At 42.6% G+C, this 20378-nt stretch overlaps 1 protein-coding gene across 1 annotated transcript in view; it reads right to left on the bottom strand.

Moving 5' to 3' along the window:
* robo1 (roundabout, axon guidance receptor, homolog 1 (Drosophila)) overlaps positions 1 to 12793 on the bottom strand; it is a 169472-nt gene extending 156679 nt beyond the window's left edge. The window contains exon 1 of the mRNA XM_078284188.1: positions 12619 to 12793. Within this exon, the coding sequence (XP_078140314.1) occupies positions 12619 to 12745 (127 nt within the window). The 5' untranslated portion in view covers positions 12746 to 12793. The remainder of the gene's footprint in view (positions 1 to 12618) is intronic.
* Positions 12794 to 20378: the final 7585 nt, after the last annotated feature.

Genomic DNA, 20378 nt, shown 5'->3' with positions numbered 1-20378 from the left:
GCTCAAAAAATCAACACTTACTCATCTTTTCCTCTTTTTTTCCCTCTCTCCCTGCTTCTTGTGAGAACCGTACTCTGTACTCAGATACCATGAGTTTTCTTTTTCTTGTTGAGCGTGATTTGGCTTAACTTTGAACAATGACAACTTCTACACAGTATTCTGTTTATTCTTTATCTGAAAACTGTCACCATTCTTCCTTATAATACCCCAGTCACAAGGAGAAGGAGAGGTAAATACGAGGAGAAAGAAAAACAGAAAATCGTGTACAAAAACTGAAGGCTTGTGACTATGGCAAATGAGTTTAGAGAGCAGTGGAGCAGCTCATTCAGACCTCATTTCAAACTGTAACACATTAGTGACAAACAACAATGATGCCACCTTTCCCTGCTCTTTGATTTGCTTAATCAGGCAGATGTACTCTAGACACACACACACACAGACACACACACACACACGGAATTTACAAATTCAAAGGGAAAGGGAAAAGCCACCCTCAAACAAAATTCACATATGTTTTTCGTATAATCTTGGAGAATTCCATCAATATGTTAATGTGAACAATTCTCTCTCAAAGCTAGAGACCAGAAAACCAAGCCTCTAATCTGCCATCCCTTCCAGCAACACATTCTGGAGCAGCTCCACTGACAATCTATGACTCTGCAGGCTGAGGGAAAATTTTGTTTGCGCTTTTACACTTAAATGAATTGTGTTCCACGGTAATGCTAACTGTTTTCAAGCAGAAAATGTACCCATATTCATTGAAAATTACCATGGGTATGGATACTGTCACAGTGGCCACTAAGGCCGTCTCCTATTCATTGCCAATGGCGCAGCTTTAAAAAAGTGTTGCTTCAGACCAGACAAAAGCTTGACTCTCATGTCTGTAGATGTGGGAGAGACTTGCTTATGTATATAAATCTTAACCGCTCTGGATGGTAGGAGTAACATATGCAAATGTTTGTTTAACAGTGGATTTTCACTCAACACCTAAGGGGCTAAAGTTGATATTTGTTTATCCAATCCAGTTCACCTGTAGTCTCAGTACCAAGACCTCGAGTCCCTGACATACGCCTCGAGGCTGTTGCTGCCATTAGCCGTGTGTCATGTCACCACAATGGAGGGGAATTCTGCAACTTTTTAATTAGAGATCCAGAGAGCGGAGAAGATCCACCACTGATGTATCACCTCCTCAGTCTTTGAAGTGATGACATCCAGCCTTAAGTTCATACTTGGCACACCTATTAATCTCTTTCTTCTCACAAGCTGTGTTTTGGTCCAAACAAATGAGCCAACACCACATGCATCTCGACTTGGCAATGTTTGCTGAATAGCTTCACTGACATGCAATTATTGCTTCACACAAACTGGCTTTTCCTGACCTTTATAGAGCCGGAGTTGGAGCAAATATGCCCAATGAAACTTTTATATGTTGCCTTACAATAATATCCAAAGAACCGCAATCATATAAAAAAAGATATAGACAATAGAAACACATTTTTGCTTGTTTGAATAATTTGTTTATGTGGAATTCGCCTATCTGAAAATGGTATTACTAACCACATTCCTAAAAAATATCTTATTTGCAGGATATCTAAAATCTCGATGAAAATACATATATTTCAAAAAGTTACATGTATCAACTTGAGATTCAGCGAAGCAAACACCCACAAATACCTAAAGTGTTTATGTGGAATTCCATATACATTCCTAATGGGGAAGCCTTAAACTAATATACAAATTATAAAAACAAGTACATAATTGCACAGTAGCTCTTCTCTGCTTGTTGTTGAGAAACAGACAAGGTGTTTTGCTCACAGCAGTCGGATAATGACTTGAAGGTAATTACTTGGTTCATTTTTCTATGATTGCCTATGTCACAGTTCAATCACCATCTGATCTGAACTCAAGCAAATTGAACAAACAGCAGGCACTATCTCCCTTTTCCAGCCCCGCTCTCTCTCTCTCGTTACACATTCTCGTGCCACCACGGACTGGTGCTTGTCAGGGAGGAACATGTGTATGCTAATTTACTGGAGCACAGACTAAATATTCACAGTCCAATGAGAGAGTGCAGATAAACCAACTTGTGCTCTCAATATGTCTAGTTCTGATTAGAGGAGATGGAAATGAGGCCTTGTGAAGATGTGTGGCGAGAACATTGCAGGCATCTGGCCAACTTCTCAGCTCTCCTGAAGAGAAAGCTAATGATCTCAGCAGAGAGACAGATCAATACCGGCAGCTTAGGTAGCCGAGGCTGTGCCAGCGCCTCAACACTCTTTGCTGCATGTCCACAGATATGCAATGTAGCTGGTGAGACCACAAAGGGACCATAAAGGGATGGTCCAAATCTGCAGGCTAACATGATAATCCTTGTTCTTTTTTGTTGCTGTAGGTTACAGTAGTTTACAGCTGGGAACAAGGATGAAATGTCGTTGAGCCTGTGGCATGGCTTTGATTTCCCCAAAAGTGACATTGGATAGGGATTGCCAGGCAGTTCTCAAGTGTGTCAAATACTCATGTGCACGATTTGTGATATCATTTTTGGCAGAAAAAAAACGAGGGATCAGTGTATCAAGCCCCCACTAACTCACAGAAAAGGAATGTGAGAAAAGTTGTTGGTAAGCCAGCTGAGATTAGACCCATTCATTGTTTCCTCTGTTGTTAGAGGAATGCCTTTGGCATCGTCAGGATAGTTTTTGTTAAAAGAAAGACAAATGACGTGTTAAAAATGTTATAGGAATGAAATTCATTAGAGTGTCAAAGTGAAGAAAGGGGCTTATAGGATGTAGGTTGAAATGCAAGTTATTTTTCCTAAGGCGAGTTTGGAGTGTGAGTAAAAATTCTTAAGGGATCAAGATTTATAATGTGAGAAGTCACTGTCTGCCTTCTGTGACAGGTTAAGCTATACATTTTCTGTCCCATGGAATGCTTAGATGCAGCGGTGAAGCATCCAAGTGTAATTTTTTGAAAATTATACAGTAGATTTTAGAAAGCAATATCAATCCAACGCCCTTAAAAGTAAGAAAATGCCTTCTAATCTCTAATGGTTGCTGACAGTGTGACCTTGAACAGAGCTGTAAAACAGCATCCCTCCATGCAATCTTTATGGCTGTCATGTCATTAAATCAAAACTTGTTTGCACTTGATATCCTGCCACAGGGTGTTCACATGACAACATAATTACAGGTCATAAAATAATTCATAATGTTTCATCAAGGGTTTGCCCTAACTCATTTCAGTGCAAAATGTTATCATAGAGATTTGTTCAGTTAATTCAGAAAGATATACATCTTTAAATACAATTATTAGCCTCCAACTGTATATATATTTTTCTGACATTATCATCAATGTAAAGTAAAACTGTCTGAATCTGTAAAGACAGTAGAAAGTGTTGGCACAGTATTTCTCCATACTGCATGGTTACTGAATGCAATATGACATATATGTAAGTGGATATATGGCAGTGGATAGATCCCAGCTGCGGTATCCAAGCCATATAACTCATATGGAAATCACATCAAGACTGGCGTTCATCTGGGATGACCATATGAAAAGAGTTACTTGTTTATTATCTTGGTTAACCCTAAATATCAGGCTTCCCCCATATCACTATTATTCCATGGCCACTTGCATCGACTTTATCCACCAATTCTCTTAAATCACTATCCCTCATCTCAATTAGATGAAGCTTAACGATCCCCATGGGGAAATTGAGTCATGGCAACTCCATAAATTGGGATGGGATGATGTCTGAAAGGAGGTATATGATTAAATTTGCCCTATGACGTTTACTCTCAAATCAGTCACTCTTGCTCTCTTACTGTGGCATATTACCAAATAAGATCATATAATATGTTTCAAAAAACTGTTAGTGTCAAATCAGCCCTGCAATGGGTTTCTCAGGCATTATGGTGTTTGCTCACTACAAAGCAGTGGTGTCACTTGACACATGTGAGCGCAGAGGCACCCGAGGGCCGGAGGCTGTGAGAAGCAGATCATAAATCCCGAGAAGGCAAGAAATGCAACAAAAGACAAAGTGCAACTCTCCACACCCCCTGTCAAGGCCTCATGGAGCCCTCCACTCCGTCACACATTCACCCCACAAAATCAGCCAAATTTATTAGTGGCAGGTGACTTTCTGGATCGGGGCTAGAGTATGGACTGACGTGCCACAGGGTATTGCATTACCATCTGTTAGGCTTGAACACATTAGGATAAAATACAAAAAAATCAAGGGCATTTTTCCCAAAGAAACTAATCATGCCGTCCTTGAAAGTTGAGAATGTAAAAAGTGGTCACACACCATACAATGTCTAATGCAATTGTTCATGCTTTGTTGCAGTAAATCCGCAGCATTGTAAATCATACAAGACATCAACAACATTTTTGTTACATTTATGCGTTCAAGACAGGGCTACAGAGAGGAAAATGAATGCCATGGTGTGAGACATCTGGTGGTAATGTGTCCAATAGTGCCTTCATGTGGTGTGGGACTATTTCTGTCCTGTTTCCACTTTTATCCTGCACCAGTGGTATATTCTCCACGCTATGTACGTCTGTGCCCAGCATTATGGAAGGGCCAGGAGGGGAACATACAAGTGGGTAAACATGTTTAGCATCATATTATAAGTCAGTAAAATAGGTCAAGGCAGATGAAGTCTAACTCCATACATACAGCAGAGAGTGAGTATGATTTTTTGGGGTTCTTTACATTTTCAATTCCAGGGAAAAAACATTTTATACCACTTTAAATAATCACAAATCTGTTTTCAGCCATGCACTTTAAAACTTAAAAAAAACAAAAAACAAATGCTACAATTTGTCCTCCTTTCAAATGGAGACACAAAGGGAGTGTGCAGTACAATAACACTGGCCTTGTCTCATTCCAGATTTAATTAGCAAATTAATCAAAGAGGGCTTCATTTTGGGTTTTTATGCTGTGGGGGTCCACTGCCAGTCTTCATTAGAGCTGATTAGCACGACTGCCACTGCTGGCCTCTCCACTGAGTCGTAAGTTGTGGCTGATTCCCTATTGTTCCCCTGTTCACCCTGCACTCAGCATAGCAGTCTGCAATATACTGCAACCTTGGCATCAGAGAATTCAGTGGTGGTGAAGGTGTTAGACAACAGCGCCATCTCATTTCTCCACCGTCCCTGCAGCAGCTTCCAAAAAAGGATTGTGAAGCGTTGGGAAACACAAAACCAGAAGTCTGTCACATTGATCTGTTTGAGATGAAAGACCCGAAACTGTAACTTTCTGCAGTTACGTGATAGACTGCCACATATGGTGAGAATGAAGAACTCTTTAGCGCCGGGGCTGTAATCTATACTCGGCAGCGGATTCTGCATCCCCACGGTGATGTCAGTTGACGTCGACTTCAAACCAAAAAGAAAATCCTCCTGTCTGTCTGTGTTGTGGAAACAGATGGCTCGAATATCTCCGCACAGACGCATATGTGGATGACTGCAGAAAACACCCAGCTCAGAGTTAACCAGTGTTTTGTGAGGGAATGTATTTCCATCATGACTCTGCTGATGATGTTAGACAGAGCGGGGGATTGTTGTGAGGAAATGATGTGTGCAAACGCTGTGTCAGCAAGAGAGGGATGCTGATGCAGAGACCTCCACAGTTCCCACCATGGCCAGCCAACCACTGACACAGCTGGATTGTGCTTACTCTAATGTAGAGCTGCCGCCATGGCAGCCACAGTCAACAGCACTGGAGTGGTTACCAGACTGTGATACTCCAAAACTTCTGCATATCGTCGCTGTTGGGTGAAAACCTTGCATCTCCAAAATGCCAGCTTCTCAGGAGCTAAGAAATGCAGCTTTGTTTTTAACTTGACAATCATGCATTTTTGAGTTTTGAATCGATTCTATAAGCCCAAGGATGGTAGAAGTTTCTCAACTCGTAGAGCAGCATGAAAATCACGACTTACGGGGTTTTCACACGACAACAGCGATTTACCAGACTTTCCACATTAGACTCTTTTAGCTTAAAACCAAGGAGGAGTCTGGCTGTCCACAGTTAAATGAGGCCTCACCACGTTGCCCTCTGTATTCACATCAAACTCTTCCAAGTGCAAAAGTCACCGCGTAGGAATTTCCCGCCCCTATTTGACCAGCAGCAACAAAGCACCAGTGTACCATGGACATGTCTAAGTGCTGCTTGTGTATAGCCCATAACTTGAAATAACTCTCTGCTTGTGAAACTCTTACCCATGATGCCTCCGGTCAATAGCGTGACCAAAATGTGTCTGAGACAGGCATAACAACAGAGCGCCTTGAGTGTAAAGATGTTCTGGTCCCTGGAGGTGTGAGACCTCTCCTATAATTACCACTTCATCAGTGAAGTAAAGGGAAAACAGAGGCCCCAGCAGAGCTCTGTCTGGGATGGTAAACAGCTTGTCCCGCCTTTACTGTGGTTGGATGGTAGGCTCTGCTGCTGTCAGCCAGGCAGACTAGACTGCCTGCCCTACATGCGTGCCTGCGTTTGTGTCTGGATGCCCTGTGTATTTCAGGAAACCAAAAGGGAGACTGCCTCATCAGCGAAAGCGGTAATGAAAGAACCGACAACCTGTTCTTTAATAAGAACTCATTCTGTCAAACACACGCATATTTACACACGCGTATGCAGAAATCCACCGACAGAGTTGTTGTCTCTAGCATTTCTTTGAAACAGCAGCACATAGCATATATAGCTAATGAAGGTAGAATTATTACTCAGGATTAATTTTTGTGTTTGCCAGAAGGGCAAGCGTGTGCACTTTGGTTTGTTGCGAAATCTCTGTAGCTTTTTCACATTTTCATGGGTTCTTGTTGAAGGGGGTTGGGTCACTTTTTCAAGTCCATGGTTACTCTTTATTTTTTAAACTCACTCAGCTGTGCAACATGATACTATCTGTCTAGAACATACCTCACAAAATACTAATTAACTTTATGGCTAATAATTTCAATACAACAATCTTTTATATAATGATAATATATATTATAGCTCACATATTAAGGCCCATTTCTCAGCATCTGAAAGCATAGAAATGCCCAGTATGGTTGAAGTTCTACAAAATGAAGAGCGACAAAGACACTGGTGTCAGGATAAACAACAAAAGGAAATAAATTAGAAGGAAACACACAGAAGTTTTATATGTCTCAGTCAATGTCGACTAAATCCAGATGTGGAAACCAGGACAATTGTGTGCGCGGACATTTGCCTAAGTGAAAATGGTGGAGTGAATGAGGCATGAAAAAGGGGGGATAAAACATCAAGGAGTGGCGTCATTTGATTTTTAACCTCTAAAGACCTGCCTCAGCACTTAATGACCTTTGACCCCGACATATCCTGAGAATCCCAGAACCCCGCGCTTTCAATCTGGCCCACGCCTTTCAGAGCCCCATATTTATGGGCCATGTCTGATCTACAGTGTCCACCTGTTTTTTCACTTGGCTCTGCTGAAAAGTTTCAATTCCTCTCATAACTCACAGTATACAAGGTTGTTTTCCTCTTCATAAAAGCAACAAACACCCAAGGATTGTGTTTTAGCACAATCCTTGGGACTATATGCTTATCTCATGATACGATGTAATAAATAAAAGTTCCATGACAACAAAGTATGACTGTGCAGATTTATGTTTATTTCTGAGCCACAAATCTTTCTGGCAACGACATTGGCTTGCTAGAATGTAAACAACAATTTAAAAATGTCATTACAAAGTGCAAATAATAGAATTTCAATGGAGAGTTTGTGAAATTGTGACGGGCAAACCATCTGCTTTGTGATTACTACAGCAGAATAAAATGGAGCTGATTCATTTTTCTGTCCCACGATATGTAGTGTCACATTTTTGTATTGCAATATATTGAATTTCGACATAGTCCCATCCCTACGCAATACCCATACAAAACAAAGAATGTAACTCACTGTACAAGATGAAGAGAAGACAAAACTGAGGCAAAAAGCCACAGCAAAAGAGTCTTAGATTTTGCACAGCATGCGTTTCTAGACACTGCCTCGTGTGAGAGTGAAATACAAATCTTTCTGATATCTTGATTTCCACTGACATACAGTAAGAGATGGCACGGTCAGCTGCCTTACATTTTGTGCGCCGTGGAGAGATGAATATTCAGATAGTATCGACCCTGACGCTCACCCTCATTACAGCTCCACCTTCTCCCCTTTCCCAGCCCACCCCACCTCCTGCCCGACCTTCCACAGCCTTGCACTCAGTACGCCGGTCCTGACCTTGTGTGTGACACGCGGTAATTGAGATTCTCAGCTCATTGTTACCTAATTAAAAAGTGTCCGAACCTTCTGGAGCCTTGGAGAGAGAAAAGCAGGGGAGTGTGTGATGAAGAGCCGGGCTTGGAGAGAAAGCAGCAGGCTTGAAAAAATGACCTCCAAAAAAAAAAAAAAAAACAACCCTAAAAAACAAAAAACCCATCTGGGTCCTTGTGCTCATTAGCACTTCAATTAGTGAATTAGTTTGTGCGTGTGTGTGTGTGTGTGTGTGTGTGCGTGTGTGCGCGAGTGTGGGTAGGCGTTCAACACATTTCCAAATATAATGATATATGGCAGAAGATGAGCAATGCACCGTTTTTTTTTATTAAATTAGTTTTGCAGATACAAAATATAGAAGAGTGAGAGAGGGACAAGGAGGGAAAAGTCTAATAGCACAGTGAGAATGAGGATTTGAACCTGACGCTCACAGGGAAACACCGCAATCTTTTGATAATCCATCCTATGGCAAAGATTCATATTTATTCATATTCATAGTTATTCTTTTCAATATTGTGTATTCCCTATACACAGTGCAGCACGTGCATTAAGCGCTCTGTGCCTGACAAGAGATCAGGCTGGTTGGGGCTGAGCTGCTGATGAGAGCATCTCTGTGGTTACGACTGTCTGGACTCCATCTGGCCTCTGACCTAAACCACAACACTCAGCCCACAGGTCATTAGCACGCTTTCATTCCACCCAGACCTAGACGAGCGTTGGGCTAACTCCACCGTGCTGTACGTCACTATTGCCATCTATTGGATGGTTGAGTTCATATTCCTGCATAAACAACAAGCTAAATCTAAATTTAAATGTACAATAGTAGTGGCACAGTTGTAAAGGTTTTTGGGAAGCAGGTCTCATCTATTCAAGCAAATTAAAACTTATTCAGGCAAAAACAACAACAATCAGTCAAGAGTCTTGCAAGCAGTACTATTTTTTTTGTCACAGAAAGCACAAATGTAATACAGTATGACAAACATAGTGAAACTGTTATCTCCCACTGTGTTCAGCACCTTCATCTACTTTCCCTGCAGAAATAAACAGAGGAGATATCAGGTTGATTCTGAATTCTGTCCACAAACAGACTCCAGTGTTTCTGTGTCCTGTACTTTGATAAGATTATAAGATACAGGAGGTCTGGGAGGCAGCCAGTCAGGTTTCTAAGGCTCCTATTAGCATCGGGAACAGTGTAAATCTGCCATAAATCCTATAATCTGCCTCATCCATCACAAGGATGAGGCAGTGTCAGGGAGCAGAAACAAAGCCTCACCAGACAGAACAAGGCCGGTGGTCCCATCTTTGGACTTGCATGTACAGGCTGGACCGAAGCTCATCTTTATTTGTGAAAATGATAGATATATTAATAGCGAATGATGATGCAATTTTGACTGAGGCTCATGCCACCTGCTTGCAGCTGCACAACTAACCCTCGATCTCCTGAGTGGTGTCTTGACTTGTTCAGCCAATTCAAACAAAACTCAGACAGAGGAGAAGACGTTAAAAGCAAGGAGTAAAGTTACAGACTGAGGTTGTGTGAAGGATTAAGGTTGAGCGAAGGACCGTACTGGGGGACATCTAAGCTGTGTGTAGTGGAGGAGACAAGTCGTCACTAAAAATAAAAAAGTGGTGTTTTATTTATCACATATGCACGCGCACACATGCACGCACGCATGCCTAGACACATTCATACACACACGCACACACTCTCAGACAAATCCCCTTTCATGCATTAGTCTCACTCTGGGTTCATGTGCAGGCCGGGGGACTGTGTGTATGTGTGTGTGTGAGACTGTGAGAGACGGACAGACACACACACAGAGAGAGAGAGAGAGAGAGAGAGAGAGAGAGAGAGAGGTTGTGAGCCTGCATGAACTATGGAGGTGCATGTCTTGCTCTGCCAGACAGAGAGCTCTTCCTTGCCCAGTCTAAGAAGAGATTTACTCTCAGGTAGCAAATAATAGCTGGTGACATTATCACTTATATCAGCAGGCTGCGCTCATGCATATCATTATACTCTCTTTCACCGTGGGCTGTCAAATGAAACTTTCATTTGTGTGTAGACCATAGCACGCCGCATCCAGTATCCAACTGACAAGCGAGATAAACCCATACACGTTTTTAGAGGTGATGTTTACGCATCTTAGTGGCTATTACAGATAAAGCGTACTTTCTATCCACATACTGGATAGGGTGAAAATAATGGAAAAACCAACGTTAAGTCCTGCCACAGTGCTTCTTTAATGGCATGGAGTGCATTTCCATACACAAAATCCATCTAATCACCCCTATGACACTACCATGCCTCTGAGTGATCACCTTTATCCCATGATGCATTCTGATAAATACTGGAGCAGCATCTTCCAGAATGAAACCACTCGTATTAAAAATCATCCAAAGGGTTGAAGTGCATAGCAATGATATGCAAAGGCCTTCTTAATCACCAGGCATGATCTCTATGAAGATTTAAAGTTAGAAAGTTGCAAACGCCTACATTATCATTCAAAATGTTATATTAGTACTAGTAATTGATTACAGTTATTAGCATTAAAGTTGCCCTGTTGTAGATGGGTGGACCAGGCCATTGCCAGAAAACGATTTTAAATCAACTAAATCTTTATAAGGAGGAAGTCTATGAAACATTTGTCTGGGTCCACTGCTGTAATCCCAAACAGAGTCGCAAACACCTGTGTGTTTTATGGATGGAGTTAACTGAGTGAAACTTGTAACTGCATATTAATGTCCATATGAGTGCGATTCTCCCCACTCTGGGTTCACTGAGAGGGTCAGGTAAAGGATGGCACGGACTCACAACTCACAACCAGACCAGGGAGTCTATAACTTCTGCTGTAAAAGCCCACATGTTATCAATAAAGTTGAATGACAGGTAGAATGTACACCAGCTTTTGCGTATAGTATGTGCAGTGTCTCTGGTGCATGTAGAAAGGGAAGAGAGGAAAGGTTGGGGGTCAAGGTATAGAATAGCTTTGATATAGCTCAGCTCTAGCTGTTAGTTGTAAATCTTGTGAAATTAGCCTTCAAATGTTTTCTTCAACAGCTACAATTCAAAGTTCCATTTATATTCCTTAGAGTGCACAGAGAGGACGCTTGCAGAAGTGGAAAGCTAACATATTATCACCTCCAACCTGTACTGTCTCAGCAGGACTTTCTCACTGGTCGACTGGCTACACACAGCACAAAACACTTCATACTCAGAGTCCTTATAGAAAGCAGGATGATAGCACAGTGCAGTGTGAACATGTTTTTGCATTTGATTTTTGCACATATTCAAAGAAAACACAACGTTATTTCATTAACAGACTAAATATAACCACAAGCTCAAAACTTCCAGCGTCATCATCGTCTGAAAACTGTAAACGGTGTCCCTTTTCATGCCATCATGAGAGCAGCTCAAGTCTCCTTGGAGAGGCAAGTGACCTGCTCTGGGTTGACTTAGTGCCTCTCCTATCCCACTCCAGTCATTTAATCTTGGAACGGTATCAAGATAGCGATCTCCCTTTAACCTCCAGAGAGGGGACGGACACAAAGGGACACACTCCCCCACTTCATCACTCAGCGTCAAGCAGCAGTGGCATGCCAAACAATCCCATTAGCCAGCAGTCTAAAGGCTGGGGACACCAGCGCTGTCCAGAAACAACCACAGCTCTCTGCTCATTTGAACATCCTCTATCTCGCAACATCCATGCACTTATGTGTCAGCATATATAATGAACTCACTCATGCCTGCAGAGCTACACTCAGCTTTTATTAGGAGGAAATAGGCAGCCCCATCCACTCTGAGTAGCTTTTTACAACTCAGCACTGATCAATTAATGACTAAGAATGAGACGCTGAGAGATATTCATACAGGAATATGAGAGCGCTGCCGAGAGAAAGTATAATACAAGGAGACGGATAATAAACTATGAATGGCAACTCATGGCAAATACAACAACAAAGAGGCACTTTCACAGACACACACATACTGAACGTGTAAAACCTGGCAACGCATGCCAAGGTCGACGGCCTCTTGTAGAGGATTTATTTCTCTCATATCCAGGTGTCAGTCACAGAGAAATGAGCTGAGACGCCAACAGCAGTTTGAAAAAACAAGATGGCTTACACAACGCTTAGCGCTTCCTGGATCTCACACTTCATGAGATCAGGGAAATGAAAAAGGATAGTAAAAGAAGGGAGGAAGAAAAAGTGTTTGACACTGCTTGTCTTTGCACAATGGGAAAAAGGTTAAATTTCACAGGAAGAGAAAGAAAGGAAATTAAGAGGGAAGAGAGAGAAAGAGAGAGAGAGAAAGAGTGATATAGCAGAGGTAGGAGGAGTTACTCACGGCTCCTGTCACCTTTCCACCTCCAGCTTCCCTTGTACCTCCCTGAGCCGTCTCCTGGTACACAGGCTCCACTCAGCACCTCCAGCAGCAGGACGAGCAGCAGCAGGGGCATCTGCCCGCTAGCCATGCCTGCCTCTAAAGCTTGCGCTGGGGCTAGAGCAGAGAGGAGAGGGCCATGGGGAGCGCTGTCCCACGCTCAGTCATATCTCACACAGCTGTACGGAGAGATCCAGAACAACATCAACACCTCCTCCTCCTCCTCTGCTTCCCATGGAGCGTTCGCCCTGGGACACGGCACTGCAGCCCCAGAGGGGTCACACGCTCACAGCAGACCCCGACACCCCTCCTCCTCCTGGGGGATTGGAATGATCCCTCTGAAGGCGTCTGCAATAGCTTGGGAGACTGACTGTAATTCCAGCATGGGTAGACAGGCAGAGTAAGCCTGGATTTCTGGGGCTCCACTCTGAAATATTGATCTTGGGTTTTTTTTCTTCTTTTTCTCTCTCTTCCCACTCTTCTTCTTCTTCTTCTTCTTCTTTTCCAATGCCTCTTGGAGTTGGCGGGGTATTTATTGCAGTCCTGGTGAAATGCTCAAGCTCAGCTTAGTGGTAACAGCTCCCATGAGCAGAGACAGCACAGGAAGGAGCAAATTGTTTTCCCTCGTCTTGCGGAGCAGAAGTTGTGCGGGTCAAAGAGTGGACCGGTGACATTGATGGTGACACATCACTGATCCAGCGGCAGCCAACTCTGGCCACCCGCACAGGCAGTGAGTGAATGAGTGAGTGTGTCCACGAGTGTGTGTAAGTGCATGTGTGTCCTCCCTCTCCCTTCGTCCACCACCCGTTCCTCTGACATCACATAAGACAGTGTTGATATGAAAATAAGGAATAAATCACAGAGACAGTTCACTACAGAGCAGCCTTGAAATTGTCAACAGAGCTTCTGAAAGAGAGAGGGAGAGAGAGGGGGAGAAAGAGAGAGAGAGAGAGAGAGAGAGAGAGAGAGAGAGAGAGCAAGAGAGCCAGGGAGGGAGGGAGGGAGAGAGGGAGGGAGGGAGGGAGATATAGAGGAGAGAGACTGAGTGAGACGAGAGTGGGGGGTGTGAATGGCAATTTCCCAAGTGCAGTAGCTCTTGTGCTTTCACACGCCCATGATGCTCGTTCACGAGTGAACATTCATTGTGGATAACCCCACTGCCTGGGCTCAGCTGATGTAACCTGTGTGTGTGGTTGTGTGTGGTTGTGTGTGTGTGTGTGTGTGTGTGTGGCTTAATCTAGTGCCTCCACAGACCGAAAACAACTCTTGTAGCAGCATGCCAACCTGCCCAACATGCACCTGTATAGACAGGCGTGCAGGCAGGTTTGACAGGGTGTTTGTGTGTGTGTGACAGAAAACCTCTCATTACTGCAAATAAGTGTCTGCAACACGATTTAGAAAAGATGGCTGAACATTATCACTATCACAAAACGGTTATACTGTAATACAATATACATAAGCTACAACAGTTTCTTTAGGATTCAGGACTGAAACGTGATCTTCCCATCTGTTTATATTGTTTTTCTTTGGACAGATGTTTTGTAATGAGCCTGACTTATGCACTTACACTGTTTTCCTTTTAATGACAGAATGTTGTTGGACTAAAAGTAAGATTAGGTTGGAGTAAGATTAGGCCAATTTAGGTAGACTTACTGTATAATCACAGTAATGTTTATGCTCCACCCTGCACCAAATCAAAAAAGGCTGTATGGGTGTGTTTATTCTGTATGAAATAAATAGTTTTTACTATGAAATTTATCCTATAAAGCAAGGATATAGCAATTATGGAGTCACACCACGGTCAGCTAGGCCATCTGGGCAAACTGAGAAAAATCCTCTGACTCCCAGTCTTGTAATTATCATGTATTTCTTTCTTTAAAACAAAGCGTTTCTCAACTGCATACTCTATATAGTATTGATTGTGTTTAAAATATACACACGTGGACATGCAGATATACGCAAAAGCACACATGCGCGCACACACACACACACACACACAAATGCACACACAAAGAGTATTTTAGTAAAAAGCGAACTCAGCAAGTCTGGGTTTTGAGTTACACCACTCGTTTCCTCCGGCTGGCCAGGCTGTCAGGAGGCAGGTGAGTGCAGGGTAACGTGGGAAACTGGAGGTGTCAGCAGCACCTCCCCCTCATGCCCTTCATTACTGTTTCACCATCACCTCCTCCCTCTGGCACACACACACACACACACACACACACACACACACACACACAAAGTATAAAACGCTCTTACTATGTAATCCACCTAAATGGGAATCTATAGTGAGTGAGGTACGACTGGAAGCTAACCTTGAAGTAAACAATACATACTGTGTTACTGCCATAGCAACAATCTACCTCAAAACACAACTCGATACATATTCACTTGTTTACTGCATGCTTTATGTAATAACCCATTATCAAATAAAGTGTGAGTCACCCACTGGAGATACCATTCTCAAATAAAATCTGAATACATGACCTTCTTGTTGTGTTGAATAGTGTGGACAGTGCCTTACGAAAGTGTCCCTATTCGTCAGCCATGTAATCCTGATGTAGAGGCCCTCGAGGACCATGCTCCTGGAGTTGTAATTAATCGCGTTACATTAGCCACTGATGGAAGTCTGATTAAAACAGCTCTCTAATGATTAGACCTCTGGAATAATTACCACTGCAGAGAGGACGGGCCACTTCAACCCCTCAGGACGCCAATCCAGCACTCCTACTACCTGCAAAATGTCACTGCTAATGCCAACTGCTTAGAGAGTTGAACAATGCAATGCAAATTCTATCTAGGGTAAATGGCACGGCAAGTTAAAACAGAAGCAACCTTTACAAACCGTCTGCATGTAGCCTAATGTGTATGTTTTTAGACTGAAGTTATGCCCCTGTATCTTTGTCAATAGCAGGTCTGAGAGAGATTAGCAAAGTCATGATGTTTACGCCTGTGAGAGCCAAAGGGGAAAGTCCCGCAGGTGGATAACATGCCTGGCAGAAACACATAAGTCTCTTTGCCAGGTTATAGAGAATAGCTACATTGATCAAAGACTATTACATAAGTCAAATCTCAGCACAGTTATTATGGACTTTAGTCTGGTTCTTTTGTTTTGTGTACTAGAGAGAGCCTGCTGGAGGGACAAGCATCAACATGTGCTGATTTTGTTAAGAGACTGTAGGATTTTTATTAGGTCCTAGTGGAACTGCGCATGTGTGAAATGCCTGTGCTAGTCCAGTGCAGTTGCACTGGAAGAGTGCTATTTCCATTTCACATTTCTCTACAATCAAATTGCTTGTGGAAGTGTTTCACTTGCTAGTATTAGATTCATTTCAAATTCTGTTTTCCTAATAAATTAATATCATTTTACAACATTAGATTGTTCGATTTCGGTTTGGATATTGTTTGTTGGACGTCTTCATTCTAAGTGGGTTTAATCCTTTCTTTTTGGCAGTGACAATAGATGTTAGTGAGCTATTAGTGTAGATTTGATTTGATTTTTCATTGTTATACTTTCATTTGCCAAGACTCTCATAGTTGGTAAGCATGGCACTAGCACTAAGCTAGTTTTCACTTGTGTTTTCCATATTTAACCCAATAGAAGAAAATCTTTCATCAATCATCCGAGACTGTTTTAGGCAATGAATCCATCTAAAGGTCAAAATGTGAAGTGCAATAATACCATGAACAATACCTCTGAAATATTTTGTCCTCTGCACTTGTGTTTATAGGCAGATTAACAGTGAGCTATATATTCTCTCTGGCTGGATATACTGTAGCTGCTTAATGGAGCTGAATAGCTCCAGGAGCTGAAGGAAGAAACAATACAGTACACACACACACACACACACACACACACACACACACACACACACACACACACACACACACACACATTACCTCTACAAGCCAAGAGATATTCTCTCAATGACCTTGTGCATCAAAATGATTTAGCAACTGACGCCCTGTAGCATGTAATAAACCCTGGTTCAAGGTTTTCTCCATTCCTATCTTACTCCTTGTACTCTCTGAACTTCATCTTTTTCAATCTCGCTCTGTTTCTCTCTGACTTCAATGTTTATTTTTTCCATGCAGGAAACTGACACAGAGAGAATGTAATTGAGGATTATTGCATACCAGCGATGCAGAGACCAACAATACATCTCTCACAGTTCAGCAACTATACAGCCTTGAAAATTAGATCCCCTTTATATTCTGCTACTCTCTCCCCCCATTTCAGTATGGTGTTTATGAAGCTTGCATTCTGCCCCCCCCCACTCTCCCCTTTAGCTTTGCCAATGTGATGTGACAGCAGGGTTGATGGGTGGTACAAAGACACCCAGCAGGGATGCACAGGCGGAGGACTGGACATCACTACACAGCTTGGAGCACAGCAAGAGATGGGGGGACTGGCACCCACTTCTTGCCACACACACACGCACACACACACACACACACACACACAAACCCCCGAAAAACATGTTGCCCCAGGGGAAGACAAACTACAGTAGAGTTAAAGCTATTTGAACACTTTAACTTTTGACATTCTGGAGTTGACTTAACAGCATTAATATGCCACCAGGAGAATATAGTCCTGGACCTGAACGCCCAGCAGCTGTACCCTAGTCGATACCTCCCAAAGCTAAAGCTGAGGTCACTCAATACAGACGCAGCTCAGTCTCAGACCAGGCCAGACAAAGCATGCTCTCTCTTATTGCTTTCTCTAGCAGGTCACACTTTCAACCTCCAACACACACAAATTCCAGCATAAGTGCTCAATGTTTTGTTGAGTGTGGTGGTATTCAGCTTGGTATCGCAGCTGTTAATCTGCTACAACAAACTTACATCTAAATATGCAAATTTACGACAGCAAGATATGGTAAATCTGAATGTGTGCTTTTGGTTGTTTATAGCGTAATGTATTTATGTCTTTTTCAGTGCATGCAATTAGAATTTTAATTATAGTGGTGTTACTGCTTTAGAGGGAGGCAGATGGAGCATAAATTAGCCATCAGGATTGTGACTCTGCGGTGACAACAGTTTTTTCATCCTACATAACAGATTTCTGTGCAATTCATATTTCATCACTGCCTCAACCTCATGAGTGCAAGGAAGCAAGAAGGATTCATCCACATTTATAGAGACGGGGTGTCAAGCCGAGCTAAGAATTACTCCATGACACGCAGCACTGTGACATCTAACTTACAGGTTGTAAATACTGTGCAGCACTGGATCTATACCGACGCCCCAGCATGTGCGTGCTCTTTGGGAGAAAGCAGTAATACTGTTCTTGGAAACACATATTGGTGCGGCTGCTGCAGAGATCCTGGTGTTTCCGAATGAGTTATGTTCTGCATGTAAGGAGCATGATCAACACGACCACACCCTGCATTCCTAGCATGGCCAGGTTACGATGGCCCTCTTAATCAACACCGCTGTCCCACCCACGCCTCCTCCCCCTATCCGTCTTCACCGATATACACGCAGCCCCCCCCCCCCCCCCCCCCCCCCCCAATGCCACACTCCATCAATGGAAAGTCACAGGAGAGGAGCTTGGCTGAAGGTTAATGTGTACAGGGGAAAACATACGTGATCAGCCACAAATGGAAAGAGAGAAAGAAACACCGTGCACACATTTAGCTACAGATTTTTCAATCTAATTAAGGAACCTGTTTTCACCTGAAACATGTTTCTCGTTGACAGTGGACACAAAAGAAAATCCAGAAGCCATGCTGTTGTTTGCCTGTGTTCACTCACGTCCACTGAGAGATAATAAATGCTGCATTGGAAGGGGGTCCTCTATTTGTGTTATTCAGTCTGTGATTGCTGCAGCCAGAACCATATGATTTTGCTGCAGCTTTTAAAAAAATAAATAAATAAATAAAAAGCATGCCAATTTGAGGCATTTTCTGTGTTTACTTGCAGTAAGCATATAGATTGAGGAAAATTGGGCGTCAAAGAACAAACTTCTGATTATAGGCTTGCTGATAAGTACTTCTATTACACTGGAATATTGTGGTAAAATTGTGCTCATTCATGAAAACTGCAGTATACGAAGAGAAAGTGCAGGGATTCATCAAAGCATTGATATTACAAAAAAAAAACCCAAAAACATCTGAAATTGACAAAAAAACAAAAAACAAATTGACAAATTCCCAGAGGGACTGATTGGTGGGCTTTTATACCACCCTCTTAATTCAAAACAAAGGGTACAAATAGAGATTGACTGAATACAGCTGTCTTTATCAAGAGCTTTAATGGTATCTTTTGTTGTAAAACTAGCTGTAACTGCAGTACTAGTACTAGCATCTGCTCTGCTCATAGAGACAAACAGGGATATTCTCATTTTGCCCCCCCCCCCCCCCCCCCAGTCCTGGTCTCATCCCCTGGCTGTCGTCAGCGGTCTCACCTTGCAGTGAGATTCCAGCCTGCAGCCCTATCGTCCAGATCGCACAACACACTGTGATTTACAGCTGCTGTTACTGCAGGGCCATCTGGACCGTAACCACCCCTGAACACTCAGCATTAGGCTCAAACATCTCTCTCTCTCTCTCTCTCTCTCTCTCTCTCTCTCTCTCTCTCTCTCTCTCTCTCTCTCTCTCTCTCATCTCTCTCTCTCTCTCTCTCTCTCCATACATTCTCACTCTCTCCTTCTCATACACATACATTACTTGCTCTCTCACTCTCTTATCCCTCTGTGTGTCTCTCTCTCTCTCTTAAACACACACGCACACACTGTGTCTCTCTCCGTCTTTGTCCCTTTCTCCTCATACACGTACATGCAAACACTCACTCTCATTCTAGTCTTTGCATATCTCTCTCTCTCTCTCTCTCTCTCTCTCTCTCTCTCACTCTCAGGGTTGGAGAGTAACAGAATATTTGTAACAGTGTTTCGTATTCTAAATACAAATATACTTATATATGTTATGTAATTTAAAAATATAATGTATTCTGATTACAGATACTAAAATGTAAAAAAAATTAAAATTACCCCAGATTACTTCAGGGGATAATGCCAATTTAAATAGTGGCAGGTGTCGTGTTTTTTTTTATCTGTACCGCACCCTTATACCTCAAATATGGCAAAGTAATCTGAAAGTAACTGAAAGTATTCAGAGTACATTACTGAGTTATCCAGGGGTAACACCTTGCATGACATTACTGATTGCAATTTGATAAAGTAAGTATGTGATATGTTTTTAAAGGAACCTACCCAGCCCTGCTCTCTCTCTCTCTCTCTCTCGTTTTTTTTCTCACTGAAGATGAAGCTTTCACTACTCTCTCTCTCTCTCTCTCTCTCTCTCTCTCTCTCTCCTCTCTCTCTCTCTCTCTCTCTCTCATCTCTCTCTCCTCTCTCTCTCTCCTCTCTCTCTCTCTCTCTCTCTCTCTCTCTCTCTCTCTCTCTCTCTCACACACAAGCAAATTCAGTCTAATGGCAGGGGTACATTTGTTCACCTTCCCTATAAGAATTTGCTTTTGCTCACATAAAAGGAGCTGCCAAAGCACTGAAGTTAGAAATAAAGTTTCATAGTTGCTGACAAAAGTCCACACTGTTTTCAGTAGCCTACGTAAGTCCCTACAGTGAGCTTGTACTAAAGTCATCTGCACCATCCACAGTTTAGAGTCTACTGCATCTTTCACAAAAAAACCTTTTATGAAAGGGGAACACACCAGCTCCCATCCAAGAAACACTGGAGCACTGGCATTCCCCCAAGTACATAGGTGAT

This window comes from Centroberyx gerrardi, chromosome 6 (genome assembly GCF_048128805.1).
Source record: "Centroberyx gerrardi isolate f3 chromosome 6, fCenGer3.hap1.cur.20231027, whole genome shotgun sequence".
In the NCBI taxonomy this organism is placed as follows: Eukaryota; Metazoa; Chordata; class Actinopteri; order Beryciformes; family Berycidae; genus Centroberyx; species Centroberyx gerrardi.
Note: the sequence above shows the minus strand (reverse complement) of the source record. Positions and strands in the feature narration are given on the sequence as shown.